Below are 20,277 nucleotides of genomic sequence, written 5' to 3' on the forward strand. Positions count from 1 at the left end.
TCCGGCAGCCTAGCCCGGACATGTTCTGTGGCCACTGCCGATTTCCAGGCTGGAACAGAAGCAGCCAAGCCTCCTGAGGCCTCAGGTCAGACCGGGCACGAGGTTGCTTCTGCCTGATGGCGCTGGCAAAGGACGTGCCCAGGCAGCCCAGACTCAAGGGCCTGGGGGAGCAGACCCCAGTTCTAGAATGGCCGTGGATACATGAAGGGGTAGAGAACGGGGGCCATTTTTCAGTCAACCTGCCGCCTGTTCTGTCCCTGGTTTAGGAGACAGCTGGCCCCGGCTAGGCCCCTCCAGCCACGACCTGCGCCAGCCTGAGCCCACGAGTCCCCTGTCGTCTTCCTGCCTTTGCAGAGGCCTCTGGCGCGATAGTGGTGCCAACCTGAATCCAGAAACGGAGGCACGAACTCTGTGTGTGTGTGCTACTCGAGCACCACCCTCTGTGCACACGCACATTCTCTAACACACACACGTGCTCACACACCTCCACGGACACTCACACACGTTCACACATGCACACGCACACTCGAGTGCGGTCACTGGTGCCCATGCACACGCACACATCACACGCGCTGACACCCACACACTCAGGCTCATGCACGCCCCACATGCTCGCACTCACACATCCAGACACGTTCACACGCATGCTTCTGACATCCTCCCACACCCGAACCCTTACACACCCACTCTTCTCTCACTGAGACGCCGTCACGCTCAGGGCCTCACGCTGACACCCACATGCCCACACCTGCACACACGCTCACTCCTACGCTCACACACGCCGTGCACCGGGCCCCTCTTCTCTAATGGGGCACGAGTTCAGTGGGAGGAAGTCGGGCAGCTTCCTGGTTACCGTCGGAGGGTCCCTCCTCGGCTGCAGGAAGGTGAAGGCCAATGTGGATCCCACTCGCAGCTCTGGTGCTAACTGGGGGACCCCAGCAGGCCACCTGCTTCTCTGGGCCTCGGTTTCCCCTTCTGGACGCTGAAGGAAGGAACTCAGTGCTCTCCCACCAGCAGCTGCCTCAGCCCCTCGGCCGGGCCAGGTGGGTGGAGGCCTCAGAGCCAGGAGGGGCTTGCGAACTTCCCAGAGGCAGCAGCTCACCGCAGAGCGGATTTCCAAGCCCCACACGAATAGGAAGGCTTTCACATGAATATGTGTGAACTCAGGAGAGGCAGCTGCGGGCGAGCAGAGTGCGCGGCGCGGGCACAGCGGCGGAGGCAGCCCGGTGAGTACCCACTGCCCTTCCAGGTCCCTGGGGCGTGCTGGGAAAGGGGGCAGGGGCATTGGATCCGGCAGGGATGGGGACCACTGGGCCAGGAATGCTGTGACCTGGGGGTCTTACCCCACGTGGCACTAGGAGCTGGGAGGACAGCTCCCAGGGCCTCCCACTGAGAGGCACCTGCCGGCTCAGGACCCACCAGTGGTGGGGGAAGGAGGGGCGTCTGTCTTCTCTCCTCAAAGCCAGTCTGCGATGACTCAGGTATCCCCTAGAGGCCCTAGGGCCCTTTGCGGAGCTTGTCATCCTCCCAGGGAAATGGAGTCTTCCTTTCTGACCCCAAGTGGGGCAGAAAGGTGATTCCAACCCAGATGTAGGCACCCTGCCCTTTTGCTTCTCCAAGGGAAAGAGACAGACATGCAGGGATACTGAGCTGGAAAGGGGCTGAGGGACAAATATTGTCTGGATCCCCATTCATAGATGGGGAAAGGGAGGTCCAGCAAGGGAAAGGGGCTGCCCCGGCTCGCAGGCCCTCAGGGAGGTGTGGGCAGCCGAGCAGAGTGGAACCCTGCTGAGGGCATGGGACAGTCGGGAGGGTGTGGGGAGCGGGGAGGGGGGCCTGCCCTCCTCCATCATGTGTTGTGCATCTGTCGGCATCCTTTGCAGGCCAGGGGGGCAGGTCTGAGCTGCCCTGGAGGGCTGGGATTGGAGGAGCCTGGACGGCCTCCTGGCAGCCCAATGTCACAGGGTGAGACTTAGAAGGAGCACATTCCTGCCTGGTCAACAATGGTCGGGTCGGGAAGCATGGCTGGTAGACAGGGGAAGTGGATGGGGCATTCCTGAAAGCCTACAGCACCTCACTTGCCACCAACTTCAGAGCCACCCATTTGACAGATGGGGAAACTGAGACCCAGAGAAGTTAAACAACTTGCCCCCAAGGTCATGCAGCAGATTAAGCTCATAGATGGTTGGGGGCATTCTTCCCAGGCTAACCCTGGGACCTATGATCTTAACCACTAAGCAAAGCTGCCTCCTCCCAGTTGTGCAGGCCCCCCCACCCCCCGATGTGATCCTGCACATTTTATCCTTAGAGCCTCTCTCCTCCAGCTGGTAACACCTCCCCCCGCTGTTCCAACTGTGAATGAGCGAAACTGCTTCTGCCTCCTTGTGAATTAAGATGACGCCCTGAGATGCTCACAGGACAAGTCCTGGCTGCCTGGGGGGCTCAGCCCAGCATAGGTCCGTGAGTTAGTGCAGTCGAAGACCAGGGGACCTCGGGTCAGCCCAGGGAAGCCAGTGCAGTCAGTGCCCTGGGGCTCGCTAGGCCATCTGGGAATCGGGGCAGTCCCACGGCTTTCCTGGCTGCTCTCAGGTGAGACGAGCAGGCCCAATTTACTCACCCGAGTGGCCAATCCTGTGCCATGTCACTAGATTTCGGGACACTGGTCCTCAGACCAGCACAGGGCAGGGAACAAGGGGACTTGGTGGGCCTCCCCTGCTTGTCCCACCAGCTTGCCCTCCTCCAGCCTCCCCCCCGTTGGGTAACTGTGGTTTCTGGTTAATGGGAAGGAGATGAGGGGCCAGGGAGACAGGCACCTGAACGCCGCTCCAGTAAGCTGGCTTCACCCTCCTTGAGGCCGCCAGTGTTCAGACCCACTCTCTGCAGAGGGGTTTTACCGGACCTGTGGAGACACCCCCATCTCCTGGGAAACTCCCACAGCTCCAGCCTTGGGTCCAAAATGCAGGGCATGCCTAACAGTCTCTCCAAGCCTCCCTAAAGCCAGCTCTCCGTCTTGTCTCGCAAATAGCAGTGTGTCCCCTCCCTTCCACACACAGTGCCCAGGTCACTCTAAATGTCCTCTCTCAAATCCTCTCTCAATCTCCACTCCCAACCCTGCAGATGAGGGTGTCAAATCATGTAGGAGGTCCTCAGCCCCCTGCTTTGCAAGTCCCCCTGCACCCCCTCCCAGGGCCATCTGTGGTATAGCTCACCCTAGCATCATCTCAGCTGAGACCTCTGTTTTGTTGTTGGTTTTTTTTTTTTAAGATTTATTTATTTATTTTGGGGGGGGAGGGCAGAGGGAGAGAATCTTCAAGCAGACTCCCTGCTGAGCACACCTGACGCAGGGTTCAATCCTATGACCCATGAAATCATGACCGGAGCCAAAACCAAGAGTCTGACGTTCAGCTGAATGCACCACCCAGGTGCCCCCCAGCTGAGACCCCTGTTTCAACATTTTTGACAAGTATGCTCAAGGGCAAGATCCACAGCCTGTCCCACTCGACCACACTGCTATTTCTTTTTTTTTTTTTTTTTTCTTAATTTTACTTAGTTAACATACAGTGCAATATCGGTTTCTGGAGTAGAATTCAGTGATTCATTACTTACATACAACACCCAGTGCTCATCCCAACAAGTGCCCTCCTTAATCCCCATCACCCATCTAGCCCATCCTCCACCCACCTCCCACCATTAACCCTCAGTTTGTTCTTCTTGAGTCTCTTACAACTTGTTTCCCTCTCTCTTTTCTTTCTTTTCTTCCTTCCCATATGTTCATCTGTTTTCTTTCTTAAATTCCACATATGTGTGAAATCATATGGTATTTGTCTTTCTCTGACTGAGTTATTTTGCTTAGTATAATACTCTAGCTCTATCCACGTCACTGTAAATGGCAAGATTTCATTTTTTGATGGCTGAGTAATATTCCATTGTGTATATATATACCACATCTTCTTTTTTTAATTTTTTAATTTTTTTTTAAGATTTTATTTATTTGACAGAAAGAGACACAGCGAGAGAGGGAACACAAGCAGGGGGAGTGGGAGAGGGAGAAGCAGGCTTCCCGCTGAGCAGGGAGCCCGATGCAGGGCTCGATCCCAGGACCCTGGGATCATGACTTGAGCCGAAGGCAGATACGTAATGACTGAGCCACCCAGGCGCCCCTATACCACATCTTCTTTATCCATTCATCAGTCAGTGGACATTTGGGCTCTCTCCATAGTTTGGTTATTGTTGATAATGCTGCTATAAAAATCGGGGTGCAAGTACCCCTTTGGATATGTATTTTTTGTATCCTTTGGGTAAATACCTAGTAGAGCAATTGCTGGGTCATAGGGTAGCTCTATTTTTAACTTTTTGAGGAAATTTCAAACTGTTCTCCAGAGTGGCTTCGCCAGCTTGCATTCCCACCAACAGTGTAAGAGGGTTCCCCTTTCTCCGCATCCTCGCTAACACCTGTTGTTTCTTGTGTTGTTAATTTTAGCCTTTCTGACAGGTGTGAGGAGGTATCTCATCGTGGTTTTGATTTGTATTTACCTGACGATGAATGATGTTGAGCATCTTTTCATATGTCTGTTGCCCATCTCTATGTCTTCTTTGGAGAAATGTCTATTCACGTCTTCTGCCCATTTCTTAACTGGATTATTTCTTTTTTAGGTGTTGAGTTTGATAAGTTCTTTATAGATTTTGGACACTAACCCTTTATCTGATATGTTGTTTGCAAATATCTTCTCCTATTCCATAGGCTGCCTTTTAGTTTTGTTGATTGTTTCCTTTGCTGTGCAGAAGCTTTTTATCTTGATGAAGTCTGAATAGTTCATTTTTGCTTTTGTTTCCCTTGCCTCTGGCAACATGTCTAATAAGAAGTTGCTGCTGCCAAGGTCAAAGAGGTTTCTGTCTGTGTTCTCCCCTAGGATTTTGATGGTTTCCTATCTCATATTTAGGTCGTTCATCCATTTTGAATTTATTTTTCTGTATGGTGTAAGAAAGTGGTCCAGTTTCATTCTTCTGCATGTCGCTGTCCAGTTGTCCCAACAGCATTTGTCGAAGAAACTGTCTTTTTCCACTGGACATTCTTTCCTGCTTTGTCAAAGATTAGTTGACCATATAGTTGAGGGTCCATTTCTGGGTCTTCTAATCTGTTCCATTGATCTATGTGTCTGTTTTTGTGCCAGTACCATACTCTCTTGATGACTACAGCTTTGTAATATAACTTGAAATCCGGAATCGTGATGCCTCCAGCTTTGTTTTTCTTTTTCCAAATTGCTTTGGCTATTTGGGGTATTTTGTGGTTCCGTACGCATTTTAGGATTCCACACTGCTACTCCTGACCCTCACTTTACTGGTCTGCAAAATGGGCTGAATAACACCTACCTCACAGGGCTGTTATAAGGGTCCATGGTTCCCATACAGATGACAGTTCTTTACAAACTGTAAAGGGTTGGGCATATGAGGAGTCAGCACCACCCCTGCTCATTCAGCCATTCATAACGTGCCTATCGTTGTTGTCGGCAGCCTTCTGCGTCTGTCACAGGCAGCTCTTCCGCTGGTGGGTAAACTCCTGGAGACAGGGGACCATGACTTCCCCTCTTTTCCACCTGCCTGACCCTGGCTCACATGCATTAGTGTTCAGGGTGAGCTGGCTGATCGGTTGGTAAGGAAAAAAAGAGTTCTTCTGAGTGTCACAGAGCCAGTGGCATGGGCCAGATGGCCCCCAGAATGCGACAGAGGGGTGGTCCCCGTCCCGAGGGTGCCGAGGTGCTGTCTTGCCTGCAGGGGTGTGTGGAGAGGGGAGATTGTGGGTCTCAGGAACTATGTCACACTTTCGTGCTCGGGGCTGCCACCCAGCCCACCCTGGCAGCAGAGAGCCTATTTTTATAGGTGTTTTCTCTTCTCGGGAGGAGAGCGAGGTCTCAGCTTCCACGCGTTCTCACCTCCTGCCCGGGAGAGATGTTGCTAATTCCAACTGCTCCCTTCTGGGACCGCTCCGCACCCAGGACGGACCCCGGGGAAGGCTCAGCAACTCGCCACAACCCGCCCTGGGTGTCGGGCAGTTTGCAGCCGTCCCCTGCGAACAGACAACTCTCCAGGCAAAGCAGTGAGGTTTTCACCAAGTTGCACTTGTTCTATTGAAATCCTTTGTCCTTTTACTCTAAAATGTTGTCCCTCTTTCCTCTCGGTTGTTACATATGCTTTCCGGATGCCAGTGAGGACACAAGTGATCTCTTTAAATGAACCGCCTTTAGGAGGTGAAAAGTCAGCAGAATGGTTCACTTGTTCGATTCTAAGATGCGTCCAGCCCCCATTTACATTCATTTTGGGAGAGTGTCCCAGTCAGGAGCAGCTAGGTTATGCTGCTGTCGCAAACAGCTCCGTGACTTAACACAGTGAAGGTTTATCTCCTCCTCGTGTCCATGCGCACTGGGAGCTCTCCTCCCTATCGTCCTCACCCAGAGACCCAGGCAGATGGAGCAGCCTCTGTCCAGAACATTGCGAGTCACTGTGACAAAGAGAAAACGAGCCCTGTGGTGTCTGGGTTCTCGGACAACTAAATGCCTCCACCCAGAAGCTGTGTATTTCCTTCCAATCACATTTATTTAGCAAAAACAAGTCACGTGGCCACCTCAAATGTTAAGGCACCCAGGATGAAGGAGCTGGAACGATGGGCAAATAGCAGCCCCCGGGGCGGCAACAGGGGGCACAGGCAGGCTTTGGAGATGGGCTAACTTGGACTTGAACCCTGGCCCCACCAACCAGCAGCCGAGTCACCCCCCAGCAATCCCTCTGCTGCTCAGAGCCTCACTCGTCTCATCCATAAAATAAGTAAAAAAGTTTGCCAGTCCTGTTCCAAGCAGTTTTCGTGTCTAGGAATAATCATTTCAGGGTGAGTTGCTAGGAAGGAGAGCCCCAACAGAGCGGATGCTTTATGGGGAAGTCCGAGCATAATCCGTGTGCAGATCCATCCTCCGCACTGCCTGTCGTCACTCCTCCCAGGCTGGGGGGGGCCATGTTAGGAAGCCCTTCAAAATGACAGATGCCTTCTGTCACCCCCTAAACGCCAGCCAATTTTTACCCTGTGTCCCCGTAGCTGAGTCCTCGGCCGTGCCTCCAGTCATGGAAAACGTGTGTAATAGCCTGTGGGTGCTCTTGGCTCCATTTTCTTTGCAGCAAGTCCAACACTCTGTCCATCGATGTAGGTCAGACACTGCACAAATAAATGGCTCACGGGGCTCCCCAGAAGACACACGTGTTGCGAGCATCATCACCCCAGAACAGGGGGCCTCGAACCCTCATCAGCTGAGAGCCTTTGCAGACCCACAGAGACTTTGCTGCGTGGTCTGCAAGCTGATTCTCCCCCCCGAGAAGAGGGTGTGATAGCTGTCAGAGCACAGAGGAAAATGCACTGTTAAACAGTTAAAAAAATGAACTGTTCATCATGACTGGTTTATACATATTACTTTTAAGAAAACATTTTAGGCAAGTAGCATTAGAACAAATCACACTCTAAAGGATGGCTTTTTATCAAGTTTGTGTGCATTATTTTTGATCTAATTCATGCCAAGCCCTATGAGATTGGTAGCAGTGTCATTATCCCCACTTCATAAGTAAGGAAACTGAGGCAAGGGGAGGTAGCCGTCTTGTCCCCTGTCTCGTGGTAGCAAAGGGGCCAGGATTCAAATGCTGACTTCTATCTCCACAGCCTGCACTGAACCCATTAATGCCAATGGGAGGGCTGACTTTTTTAAGTTCATTGTCTGATCTGGAAGATTCATTCATCCCTTTTCTGTGTCCTAGTAAGCTCACCTTCTGACAGCTGGGTGCTTTTCCCCAAAGTGCTTGCTCGGGCCAGCCACACACAATGCTCCCATAATCCATGCATTTCTCAGCTGCATTAATAGCAAGTGCTTGGGTGGCCAAAGAGAAAGCCTCCACGGGCAGAAGTGACCCCGGGGCATCACTGACACATCTCTTCAGCCCGGGCTGAGGGACAGGAAATGGTGGGTGAGTCCCAACCTACGGGTAAAGAGGGTTGTGCTGCCTCGGCTCTGCCTCGCACTAGCTGTGTGTTCTTGGGCGAGTTACCTGCACTCTCTGGAGAAAGGAGGCGGTTTAAGTACATGCTCCTCCTCAAGGTCCTTTCCATGTAATACAGCACAGAGATTAAGAGCGGGGCTTCTAAACTGTGGAAAGAGCCGAGACGTCCAGCGACAGATGACTGGATAAAGAAGATGTGGTATATATATACAATGGAATATTATGCAGCCATCAAAAGGAATGAGATCTTGCCATTTGTACCAATGTGGATGGAACTGGAGGGTGTTATGCTGAGCGAAATAAGTCAATCAGAGAAACACATGTATCATATGACCTCACGATATGAGGAATTCTTAATCTCAGGAAACAAACTGAGGGTTGCTGGAGTGGAGGGGGGTGGGAGGGATGGGGTGGCTGGGTGATAGACATTGGGGAGGGTATGTGCTCTGGTGAGCGCTGTGAATTGTGCAAGACTGTTGAATCACAGATCTGTACCTCTGAAACAATGCAATATATGTTAAAAAAAAAAAAAAGAAGAAGAAGAAGAAGATAGCAGGAGGGGAAGAATGAAGGGGGGGAAATCGGAGGGGGAGATGAACCATGAGAGACGATGGACTCTAAAAAACAAACTGAGGGTTCTAGAAGGGAGGGGGGGTGGGAGGATGGGTGAGCCCGGTGACGGGTATTAAAGAGGGCACGTTCTGCATGGAGCACTGGGTGTTATACGCAAACAAGGAATCGTGGAACACTACATCAAAAACTAATGATGTAATGTATGGTGATTAACATAACATAATAAAAAAAGTTGCAGAATCAAACAAAAAAAAAAGAGCGGGGCTTCTGTGGTCAGAGATGGGAACTCAAGTCTTGGCCTTGCCTCACCTAAGGCCCTTGATCTAGGACATCCTTCACTTCTCGGAGAGAAGCTCCCCCAACGACAGAGATTGTGGTGCCATCCTCAGGGACTGCAGGGAACAGGGCTACACGGGCATGTTGTTTATAAACTGAAAGGCCCCTGCAAATGTGTAAGCCGCAGCAGCAGCTTCTGAGCCTTTGTCTTCCAGGCCCTCCGAGCACCATGTCCGCAGCTCCTGCCAGCAACGGGGTGTTTGTCGTCCTCCCGCCCAGCAATGCCAGTGGCCTCCGCCCACCTCCGGCCATCCTGCCCACCTCCAGGTGCCAGCCTCCCGGGGTCCTGCAGTTTGAGGAGCCGCCGCTGGGGGCGCAGACGCCAAGGACCACCCAGCCGCCCGAGCTGCGGCCCATGGAGACATTCTTGACCGGAGAGCCCAAAGCTTTAGGGGTAAGAGTAGCACCCCCAGACCACCTGAGGCATGCGTGTGTGCAGAGGTGCTGGGCAGGGAGGGTGCCCCAGCACGGGAGCATTCACGCACACCTCGGAGAGGGGCAGGCGGTCCCTAAATGCTTAGTGAGCCCTTGAGCATTCAGCTGTGTACCATACAGACCCATCCCCCGTGGGGCCCGCAGAGAGCACGCCGGCAAACAAAGGACTGGGATGACCCCAAACAGGATAATGAGGCTGAACATGATGGATGTGGGAAGGACAACACTAGCAACGGTGGACAGACAGGTCTCCGTGGGGAGGTAACATTTAGGCTAAAACCTGGATGCTGAAGCCAAGGGTAGATGGGAAGTAAGGGGAAGGGCTCAGCAGGTGGAGGAACAGCTGGTGCAAAGGCCTTGAGGTGGGAGTGAGTGTGGCTTGTTCAAGGACGAAGTGGAAGGTTAATAGGGCTGGAATGTAATTAGCAAAGGAAGGAGGGAGGTGAGATGAAGTTGGAGGGGTGGGCAGAGGCCAGCTCCTGTGGGTCCGTGAAAGATGTCCCATGAGGTCTTTGCCAATCTCAGATGGCTGAGATACTGGTTTCTAGGCGGGAAGAAAATATCAAATAGACAGGTAGACAGACAGACAGACATATTCATCCTCATACATACATATATATATAGTGTCTTCCGTTTGTCCCTTGGCCCCAGTTCCTCCAAATGGAAGATGTAGACATAACTGAGGCCATGGTGATGGTGATGGTGATAAGGGTGGTGACGACAGCTGTCATCTGTTGGGAACCCCCGAGAGGGACACGCACGGTGCCGTGGAATGTGCACGCACTGGCTCCTTCCATCTCATCACCACCTTGTGAGACAGGGACCACAGTTCCCATTGGACGGATTAGGAAACAGAGGCTGGTCAGGCCGAAGGCCACACAGGTGCCTAGTGGCATCGTGTACCCCAGGATGGCCTGACCGTACAGTTCCACTCTCACTCCCACTGCTCTGCAGCATCCAGCTCTGGCTTGAACAGGTTGAATTCAAGATTCCACGCTAAAGGCTGCACCACGTCCATGGTGCATGAAGGGACTAGAGACAGTGAACAGAGATGCGGTCGTCAGTCCCCATCAGAGCAGACCAGGGAACCCATGATCTCCAAAGGGATTTGACAAGACACATTTAAACTGCTGGAAAACACAGAAAGAGGAAACTATAAATAGGCATTTGGGGGTGTCACCCAGTAGAGGAACAGCATCTCGAGAGATGGCTGGCCTGCCACTTCATCGCTGGGAGACCACGGGCAAGTTACTGAACATCTCTGCTTCAGTCTTGGCTTCCTGGTCTCCAAATCAGAATAATACCTACTTCATCACGTTAGGATTAAAGGAGGGACATGTTGCCCAGTGTAGACAGGCATGCGAGCAGAGGCAGTCGGTGTTCCCTGAGCAGGGCCCGCAGCGGTGGGGGTGTCCAGGAGCAGGAGAGGAGCCTGCAGAGGGGAGCGGTGCCGGCAGCTGGAAAGGTGAAAGACGTGCAGCTCAAGAGAGAACGGGAGAGAGGAGTCAAGGTGGCCATGCCCATAAATAGCCAATTTCTTGGCACTCATGTTAGAAAGACATGCATCTTCCACGTGACCCCAAGAAAACGATTCCAGCCATTTACGGTCACAACTGCCCGGACACGGGCCACCATGGCTTGAGCGGTGGTGAGCACCTCCCCGCTGAGGGGGCCTGTTAAGAAGTCAGGAGCTGGAAAGGGCTCCTGGGTTAAGCAGAGGTTGGATGTGGGGGCCTCTAATGTGCCCACTCGGTTCTAGAATTCAATCATTACCAAAAACATATGAAAAACATGTGGCAGAACTTACCAGAAGCACACATATCCCCTTCCTTGGGAAAACCGTCCTCCTTCTGGGAAAGGATCGGTGGGGTAAACCACCTCTAAAAGAAAATCCAGCCCAGATGTCAGCTCGGCAGGAGGCAGCTGCAGCTCACAGCTGGCTTGCATGGATCCGTGATAGATGCTCAGCTAAGAAAGCTGCTCAAGGGGACATTCACTGCAGACTGCAGGGGGCCGGGGCCGGGGGGGGGGGGGGGGGTGTGGAATGTGAGGCATCCAGTGCAGGGACTGCTGTGTCATTGAAATGAGAGCTAAGAAAACCAGGTAGCATGGGTCAGAGCACTAAGCAGATGCAGACTCATAGAGACACGGAAATAGGGGGAAGGGAGGGTGGTCTCGCGGATGTGGGAGCTGGCTTCCCTTCTTAAAACAGTCTTTCAGGGTTGCTATGAGGATGTCTCTTCAAAAGAGCAGAATCCGAGTTTATTTCCGAGGGGCGGGGAGTTCGCGGGGGCGCGCAGGGCCCTGCCACCCTCTCCCCGCGGCCGGCAGGGGGCGGTGTGGAGCCGGCCCGCCAGCCTGGTTGAGCCGCGCGGGTTCCCGCAGACCGTCCAGATCCTCATCGGCCTCATCCACCTGGGTTTCGGCAGCGTGCTGCTCATGGTCCGCCGCGGCCACGTGGGGATGCTCTTCATCGAAGGCGGTGTCCCCTTCTGGGGAGGAGCCTGCGTGAGTGCCGGGGCCATCTGGGGCTCACCTCTCCCCTCTGCGCCCGCCCCCCTACATTCTTTTGGGCACAGCCATCCGAGCGAGGCAGGGGCCTGAGTCTAAATCTAACTCCTAATTGCAAACCCTAATCATAAATCTAAACCAGACACCACTCCTGCCTGGGAAAATCTCCCAGCAAAGAACCTGCCACAGAAAAGGCTCCCAAAAAGAATGGGATGCCGGGGATGAGGGCAGGGATAAAGGACAGTAACCACCTGTATTACCTGGATACTAAATTCACCCTGCATCCAAACCGCAGCCTGCAGAAATCCTTCAACTGCCCTTGTGGGTCCCAGCCCCCCAAGAACTCTGTCCACTGGGAGTCTGACCAGCTCTGAAGCCCCCCAGTCCATTCCTCTACCCATACCCCAGCCAGCTTAGTCAGCCCCCACCACGGCCCCCCGCAGCAGAATCGGGGAGCACATCGTTAGTGGTAAATCTCCAACATCAAAGAACACTTCAGGGTTCACCCAGCCCCGTCTGCGCCTGCGTCTCCCAGCTGGCCCGGGAGAGTAGAGGCTTGGGAGTGAGGCCAGTGGAGTCTGAATCCCAGCCCCACTGCCACTGCGTCTCACCATGGAGTCCCTTAGGCAAGTTAGGCAATCTCCAGCCTCAGCTTATTCATCTAAAAAGCACAGTCTTGGCCCTACCTACCCCAGAGTTTGAGGACATCCAAAGCTAATGCATGTGCGAGCTGGTTACCAGCCCTTGATTCTGCAGCAAACGGTGACTAACACTTTGTAACAATTCCCCCTTTAGAGAGAGCCAGATTTGCATGACACGTGAATGATGTCACTGAACACATGCACCTTGCCGGCTATGGCCCCAGTTTCCCAGGCGGACCCCCTAGTAACCAGGGGACACCCTTACAGAGAGATCCCAGGAGGCAGGGGAGGTGACAGCCAAGAGGCTGCTGCCCTCTCCCTGGTCCCGACAGAGCCCAGGCATGGCATGGCCTGCCCAGTGTCCCTGCCAAAGCCTCACCAGGGTCCCCTCTTCCTCACACAGTTTGTCATCTCTGGGTCGCTCTCAGTAGCAGCCGAGAAGAGCCACACCAGCTGCCTGGTAAGTCGGAATGGGGGACCCAGGGCCACGACTGATTCCCCTCTACTCTGCCCCTCCCGTCTGTTCACTCATTCAACAAACATTTCCTGGGGGCCTGCTGAGTGACAGGTGCCGGAGGACACCCAGACAGCCCCGACACGGGACAGGAGGAACCAAGATACACTTAGCAACACAGGGCAGAAAGTGAGGGTCCACAGACCAAGCGCTCATGGTCATTCAGAGAAAGGAGAGATCAAAAAGGTCTCTTGGAAGAGGACACGGATAAGCTGCACCTTGGATTTAGAAATACGGAGGGACAAGCACGAGAAGGCAGGGAGGGGTCATGGGCAGGGGAGCTGCGGAAACCATGTGCGGCTCCATGTGACCAGGGCAGAGGTCTGCGAAGGCAAGTGGAGAGATGCACTGGGTCCACGTGGTGGAGGCTCGGACCCCTCTGTGGGCAGTGGGAGGCAATGGGGGCTTTGAATGGGAGCGCATCCAGCACGCTCCAGCTCAGAGAACACAGCAGCGAAGGTCAAGTTCCTGCCCTCCTGGAGCTTACACTCTGGTGTCTGGTAAGACACCCAAAACCAAGTAACAAAGTAGTTACAGAGCAGGAAAAGTGCCACAAGGGAAGAGTCGTTCTGCTCAGCAAGGACAGTTTGAGTTCCCGGGACAGATGTCACTGAGCTCGCTGTTCAGAAGGAGACAGTCACAGAAGAGCCTGGGGACCAGCCTCCCAGGCAGGAAGACAACATGGGGAAGAGCCTGGGCAGGGGGACAGAAGAGCCAAGGCAGATTACAAGAGGTGAAGGAGGCAGAGAGGGAGGACACAGCTCAGAGGGGGAAGGGAGGGAGAGGAGTCAGGACCTAGAGGGCACTTTGGGATTTATTTTAAGGGACACTGTTTAAGGGAGACCACTGAGAATGGGAGGGGGGATTCCTTGTCCTACTTGCATTCTTGGGAGCTCTCCAATGCTGGGCACTGGGTGGAAAATGGATCATAACCAGGATTGGACTCAGGGACCCCCAGGCCGTAAAGTCCAGGAGTGCAGGGACCTGACTTGTCCCCAAGCTCACAGGACCTGGGACAATGCCTGGCCGAAGCAGCTACTCAATAGTACTTTGTTGGCTCTGGTCTCCATGACTTCCTCAATGTCATTAAAAAAAGAAAGAAAGAGAAAAGAAAAGAAAAATAAGTGTCAGGGATCTTTGAACTTGAGAAGGTCCTGCAGTCCCAGCCCCCCACGAGTGGTCTCCAATTTAAGGCCAGGGCTGTTTAGCCACAGGTTCCCACTACTAGATCAAAAGAGCATTAGGTTCTGGCTGCGACGGGAGGGTGAGCCCTGAGTGGTCGCCTGGACAACCCAGAGATGCCCTTGCCCTGAAGCCCTAGGCCTCCCCGTGAGGGTCTGTCCTGCCTTCAGCTCAGGGCCCTCCGCACCTGCCTCTCGTTGTCCCCTGACCAGTGCCCCCCAGGGTCTGTAGCACCTTGCTCTGCCCACCCCCACCCGGAAGCTCACGGCAATGACCCCATCACCTCTCCCAGCTGGGCCTCAGTGTCCACAGCAGAAGGCCTCCCCGACTCCAGCCCCTGGGACAGCTGCACCTGCAAGGTGCTCGGCGCGGGGGTGGGCGCAGTAAGGGTGGGCCAGGAGCCTGCGGCAGACCGCGCCCAGAGAGGCCACGGAGGAGGTCTGCCCGCCCTCAGCAGCTTCCAAGACGACAGAGGTAAGGGAGGCTGCAGGGCCAGCCCCTGAGGCCCCAGGGGAGAAGGAAGAGGGGTCAGGAAGTACACCGCACACATGGCAGGGTGGCCCCTGTGCCCTGGCCACCGGACACCATGGCAGGCAGGGCTGCTGCCTCCTTCCTTTCTCCTTTCTCCTCCTGGCCTCTTCCCTCCGCTCCTTTCCCTCCTGTCTCTCGCCCTCCTGCAGGTGCGGAGCAGCCTGGGGACGAACTTTCTCAGTGCCATGGCGGCCTTTGCGGGGACAGCTGTTCTGCTCTTGGATTTTGGTGTCACTAACTGGGTGTGTTGTCAGACGCCCCCAGGAGTGGGAACACTCAGAGCATGTTAGAGCCACATCCAGGAGGTGGGGGAAGGCGGGAGTGTGCGGAGCGGGGAGGCCCAGGGCTTGCCAGTCCTGAGAGACCCCATGCGGATATTGAGCCCCTGACCTACTCCAAGAGCGGGCCTGGGGGCGGGGGCCACAGAGGGCAGCCCAGTAGAGGGAAGGGGAGGGCCCAGGACGGGCACTGCCACGCCTGGCTGTGTGACCTCGGGCCAGTTACTGTCCCTCGGCGGCCCTTTCCTCCTGGGCTCTGGAGCGCTGGGCTTGCCTTGACTGCGGGTGTGTCCCCAGGATGTGGGCAGGGGCTATCTGGCCGTGCTTACCATCTTCACCATCCTCGAGTTCTTCATCGCGGTAATTGCCACCCACTTTGGGTGCCAAGCCACCCGCGCTCAAGCCAACACGGTGAGTACCGCCCGCCCCCTCCCCCCACGTCCACACAGAGGTCCCAACCGCGGCCTCTGAGGAAGGCTGTTGGCTGGAAGGCTCCTCTTCCAGCCTCTTGCTTCTTCCCTCGGGCTAGCAATTGCGAGGGACTGCGCTCCCATGCGCCCCCCACTCTCCTACATCGTGCATCGGGGACCCCGTGAAGTCTTTGGGGAAGATGGAACTATTCTCCTCGCGGCCACAGGGGGCGCCAGCACCAAGGGGCCAGCTGCTCTGTGCGCCTGGATGCAGAGCGTCGGGAGGTCGGGGCGCAGGGGCCCCGGGGCGGTGCTGTACCCGGATGAGCGGGACCCTCCAGGAGTTCACAGGCCTCGACGCGGACAGGGGCAGCACCAAGGGCAGCACAACTCGGGGAAATTAGCTTAGCTTCCCCAAATCTGGAGGACAGCGAGGACGAAAGGAGGCGGAGGAGGGCATTGGGGGACAGTAAAGGCGGCCTCAGGCGGGAAATGCAGGCCCTAGGGTGTGGGTGCTGCTCGGGAGGTGGCTTTTTGCAAACTGGAGGTGAGGCCACTGAAAGGCTTTGTGCGGAGGAGTGCGTGCTCCCAGGGAGCGAAACCAATCCGGAGGGGTCGCCTTAACCCTTGAACCCCCGAGAGGGAGCCAGGGCAGGGGCAGCCCAAGGAGAAAGAACGCCAGACCTTTAGCTCCTAGAGAAATGCGACTTCTCTCTGTTTTGTTCACTGCTGTACTCGCAACGCCTGGGTCATAGTTGGCCCCCCGTAAATATTTTTGAAATATTCGTCGAACAGGTGAGTCGGCCAATTCACTGACGGAATTCATTACGAGGGCGCTGTTCTCAGAATGCCCACAGGGGGGCACTGTTGCAACACCGCCCGGAGGCGCCGGCGCCCTCCACGACTGTCGGGGGTTCTCTTTTCTTTGCAGCCTGTGATTTTCCTGCCCAACGCCTTCAGCACTGACTTCAACATCCCCAGCCCCGCAGCCTCTCCGCCCCCCGCCTACGACAATGTGGCATATATGCCCAAGGAGTCATCAGAGTAGAGGTCACTCCGCGGGCTTGGAAGCCAGGCTTTCCCCTGGGGGCCCAGCCTCTCCCCGCCCCCACCGCGTTAACCTAGGGGCAGCCCATCCCCCACCCCATCCTCACACATTGTGGCACCCAAGTGAAGCGTTCCCCGGGGACATCTGTCCCACACATCTCCCTCGGTGGCTTCTTTCCTAAAAGAGCTAGTTGATGTCAAGGGTGTGTGTCCCTCAGCATCCTGGGCCCTGTCACCCTGCTGGGAATGTCCCCACGTGCCGCTCTGCATTTCTCTCTGCTCATGGGGAGGCAGCTCTGGCCTCGTTGGCAGACAGGTTCAATGTCCTCCCTCAGGCCTTGGGACGATCTTTAATCTCAGGAGCCCAGAATTCTCCAGAAAAGAGTACGGAGTCCAAGTGCTGAGGCCACACAGCTGGCCGTGGCCTGACCTCGGGTCTCCAGGCCCCAGGACCAGCTCTGTGCTTTGTCATCTGCTGCTGTGCCATGGGCCTCAGTTTTCCTGGAAACTCAAGCATTAACTAGATGGCATTTAAGGCCCAGCTCCCCAGGACTCCCCGAAGTCCTGTTCTAAGTCAGGCGATATCCCCCCATGCCCCTGGAAAGGCTCATTTTCCTTATCTGTAAAATGGAGTCGGTATTGGCTCCAGCCCTGCCCACCTCCCAGGGTTGGGGAGGCTTCAGGGGACTGCTGAAGCCAGCCCGGGGCACCCGTCAGCATCCACGGGTGCACAGCCATGGCAGCCCCCTCCCCACCTCCCCCTAGCCTGAGGAGCAGAGCTGCCCCTGTAGGTTACCCCTGCGGGCTGCGTCTGGGGCAAAGGAGACACCTCTACCCCATGTCAGAGGTCCCGGTGGGTGGTGGTTTCCACACCACAGAGGGAAATAAACAGTGTGGCTTACAGTTTGAGCTGGTCTCATTGCAATGACTTTTTCTTTTTAACCTTGGGGGTTTCGAAGGCTTGTCCCATATTTATCAGAAGACCTGGGTCCCGTTGTCACAGAAAGGGGGCATCTCTGGGAGCTGGGGTCTGTGTGGTGTGATCCTGGCACTTGGTCTCTCCCCACCTGAGCCCAAACAAGCAGGCATCCATAACCCCGTTCTACAACTGAGGACACGGGAGCTTGAAGAAGTCAAATCAAGTGCCCAAGGCCACCAAGCTAGTACGAGGCAATGCTGGGATTTGAACTCAGCTCCCGCTAACGTCAGAGCCCCTGTCTCACCACACGCTCCCCAGGCCCAAAACCAAGTGCTTTCCACCAACCCCTTCCCCTCCTTCCTCCTGCTTCTTCATCCCAAAGACTGGGATGGAGCTGCATTTCTCAGCACCCCCACTTCTTCATCTAACAAACTCCTGTGCCTCCTTCAAAACCCTGTTTTAATGTTGCCCTCTCTGTGAGATCTTCCCAAGGGCAGGTGGTTGGCTAGTGCCATTCAGCCATCTGCCCCCTTTAAGGAAGCTCTGGTTCCCAGGCTGTGTGAGTGCAGAGTTGGAGTGGGGTTACAACCAGCTTCGACTCTCAAAAGCAATAGACGAGATTGGAGGACTCGGAGCCGAGAGTTTTGCCCAATTAAATTTTGTGAGTGTGAAAATGCAGCGTGTTCCAGTCCCTCCCAGCTTAAAAGGTCTGTCTTGACCCCGGAAAGCCCTTCCACCAGGGCTTACTTTTCTCTTCTTGATGGAGTCTGCTTCCGCCCCTCCATCTCACTCTGCCAAAATCTCTCTCTCCAAGGCTGCTGCCCTTGACCTCATCGTCACCAAGATCAATGGGCTTTTAAAAAGCCTTGTATGAATAATAAAAGCTCCATCAATCCCTCAAGTTCACCTACCCTGGACTCGTCTGTGCACCCCACGCTCTTCAGCAGGTGCTTATGGAGTGTCCACTGGGTGTCCAGGCTCCGGGATACTGGCCATGAGCCAAAGTCCCTGCTCTCGTGGAGCTTACATTGGCCATCTGTCACCACCCTGACTGCTCCCAAGTCTGCCTCCCCCCTGGCGTCTCCCGTGAGCCAGCTTCAGCATCTGCTCTCATGTCCCACTGAAAAGGAATTTACAGCTTCTGCCCCAGCACAAGCCATTTTCCCTCCTATGTTCCCTGTGTCCGTCAGGGCCCGGGCAGAAGCCGAGGGCCGCTCTTGGTCCCCCACCCTCAGCCTCACATATAATCACCCCCACCGGTTCTCCTTGCTCTTCTCAACTCAATCCACTCTCTCCAACCTCCTCCAGCACCTTTGGACCACTGTCATTTCTCACCTGTGTCGTGACATCAGCCTGCTGACTTAGCCTGTGTCCCCATCTGTCAGCTGGCCCGGCCCATCTCTAGGCTAGACAACAGCCAGAGGGAATTATTGCAGGCACAGAAGTCATCGTGTCACTGCTCTGCCACTCGAGGCTCTCCTTTGCCCTGAGGCTGAAGTCCAGACGTCCCGCAAAGGTGACAAAGCACCGGAGACAAAGCCTGCTCACCTCTCTTGTCTCCTCCCACCCTCCTGCACTTGAACCATGGCTGTCCTGAGCCTGGGGACTCCTTCTCCCTGGAGTGCAGTCCCCTGGCTGCCCCCCATTCTCCTGTCTGTCCCACTGAACTCCCAGCCACCTTCAGACCTCAATGTAGATGCCGCTTCCTCCAGGAAGGCTTCCGTCTCCTCATCCTTCTCTCCCCTGTCTAGTGAGGTGGCCTCTGCTGGGCTGTATCCCACACCCCCCTATCCAGGGTCATGTCTCTTCTCCGCCACACAGTTGCTTGCTTCCCTGACCATCTTCCCCACTGAACTCTCTCAGTTTCCTGTTGCTGTGGTAACAAATGACCACAAACTTAGTGTTTTCAACAACATGTTTATCACCTTACAGTTCTGGAGGTCGGAAGTCCTAAAATCAAGGTATTGGCAGGGCCGCGTTCCTGGTGGAAGCTCCGGGGGAGAAGCTGTCTCCTTGCTTTTCCAGCCTGCAGGGACTGCAGCATTGGTTGGCGTGTGACCCTGTCCTCCCTCCTCCAAGCCAGCAGCCCCGCCCCTTCTGGTCACTCTCACTGACTCTGCTCCCCCTGCCCCCCTTGGGGAGAGACCCTGTGATTATACGGGGGCCGCCGGGTAGGCCAGGATAATCTCCCCCTCTTGGGATCCTTCACTGAATCGCACCTACCCAGTCCTTTGACTGTGGAAGGTACCAAGTCACAGGTTCCAGGACTAGGACGGGGCACATCGCTGGGGACCATTATTCTGCCGGTCACAGCGTCCGAGCTCCTCAACGGCAGGGCAGTCCCTCCTCCACTCCTGGACCTCCACACATAGTGGTGTGCCTGGCCCATCCTAAGTGCTCAGGAAAGCTTCTGTGAATAAGGGAGTCCATTAATGAACAAGGGTGCACGGTGGTGTGCACACACGTGCGTGCGTGCATGTGTGTGTGTTATATGTTGTATGGGACTGAGTGGTGGAGCAGAAGCCTCTAACCCCGTGAAAAACCACAGCTTCTAGAAAAATGTTCATCCCACGATTAAGGAACTAAAGGTGTGGGCGATGAATAGGGCAAAGCACCTGCTGACAGGTGCACACAACGCAGGAGGTCACTGGGCACGAGCCAGCCTGGAGACTGCAGTGGGTGGGTGTGCCACCAGGAGAAGTGGGCCTTCCAGAGCTGCTGATGGCCCAGCTTACCGCTCTTGGAAGGGCTGCCCAGCCCAGCAGGCCTGAGAGAAGGTGAGTGACCTTGCAGTGGGCGTGACAGCTAAGTGAGCGTAGGGCAGGTTGCTCTCCACGTGGCTGTGTGTGTGACCTGGGGCAGGCATGAC

General features: G+C 55.1%; 1 protein-coding gene across 1 annotated transcript; it reads left to right on the forward strand.

The window, feature by feature from the left end:
- Positions 1-9,094: 9,094 nt before the first annotated feature.
- LOC116638109 (membrane-spanning 4-domains subfamily A member 15) lies at positions 9,095-16,490 on the forward strand. Its single transcript, XM_032413821.1, has 6 exons — positions 9,095-9,334; positions 11,761-11,883; positions 12,931-12,987; positions 14,904-14,996; positions 15,330-15,443; positions 16,374-16,490. Exons 1-6 carry the CDS (start codon positions 9,110-9,112, stop codon positions 16,488-16,490), a joined length of 729 nt encoding a protein of 242 aa, XP_032269712.1. The 5' UTR covers positions 9,095-9,109.
- The last annotated feature ends 3,787 nt before the right edge of the window (positions 16,491-20,277 follow it).

The sequence above is a fragment of the Phoca vitulina genome, unplaced genomic scaffold (assembly GCF_004348235.1).
Source record: "Phoca vitulina isolate PV1807 unplaced genomic scaffold, GSC_HSeal_1.0 scaffold16, whole genome shotgun sequence".
NCBI classification, from domain to species: domain Eukaryota; kingdom Metazoa; phylum Chordata; class Mammalia; order Carnivora; family Phocidae; genus Phoca; species Phoca vitulina.

Excerpts from the sequence above, each read along its gene's own strand:
- LOC116638109 (XM_032413821.1), top strand. The coding sequence starts at position 9,110 with ATGTCCGCAGCTCCTGCCAGCAACGGGGTGTTTGTCGTCCTCCCGCCC. Across the intron at positions 9,335-11,760 it reads GAGAGCCCAAAGCTTTAGGG|ACCGTCCAGATCCTCATCGG; the intron begins GTAAGAGTAGCA and ends GGGTTCCCGCAG. Across the intron at positions 11,884-12,930 it reads CCTTCTGGGGAGGAGCCTGC|TTTGTCATCTCTGGGTCGCT; the intron begins GTGAGTGCCGGG and ends TTCCTCACACAG.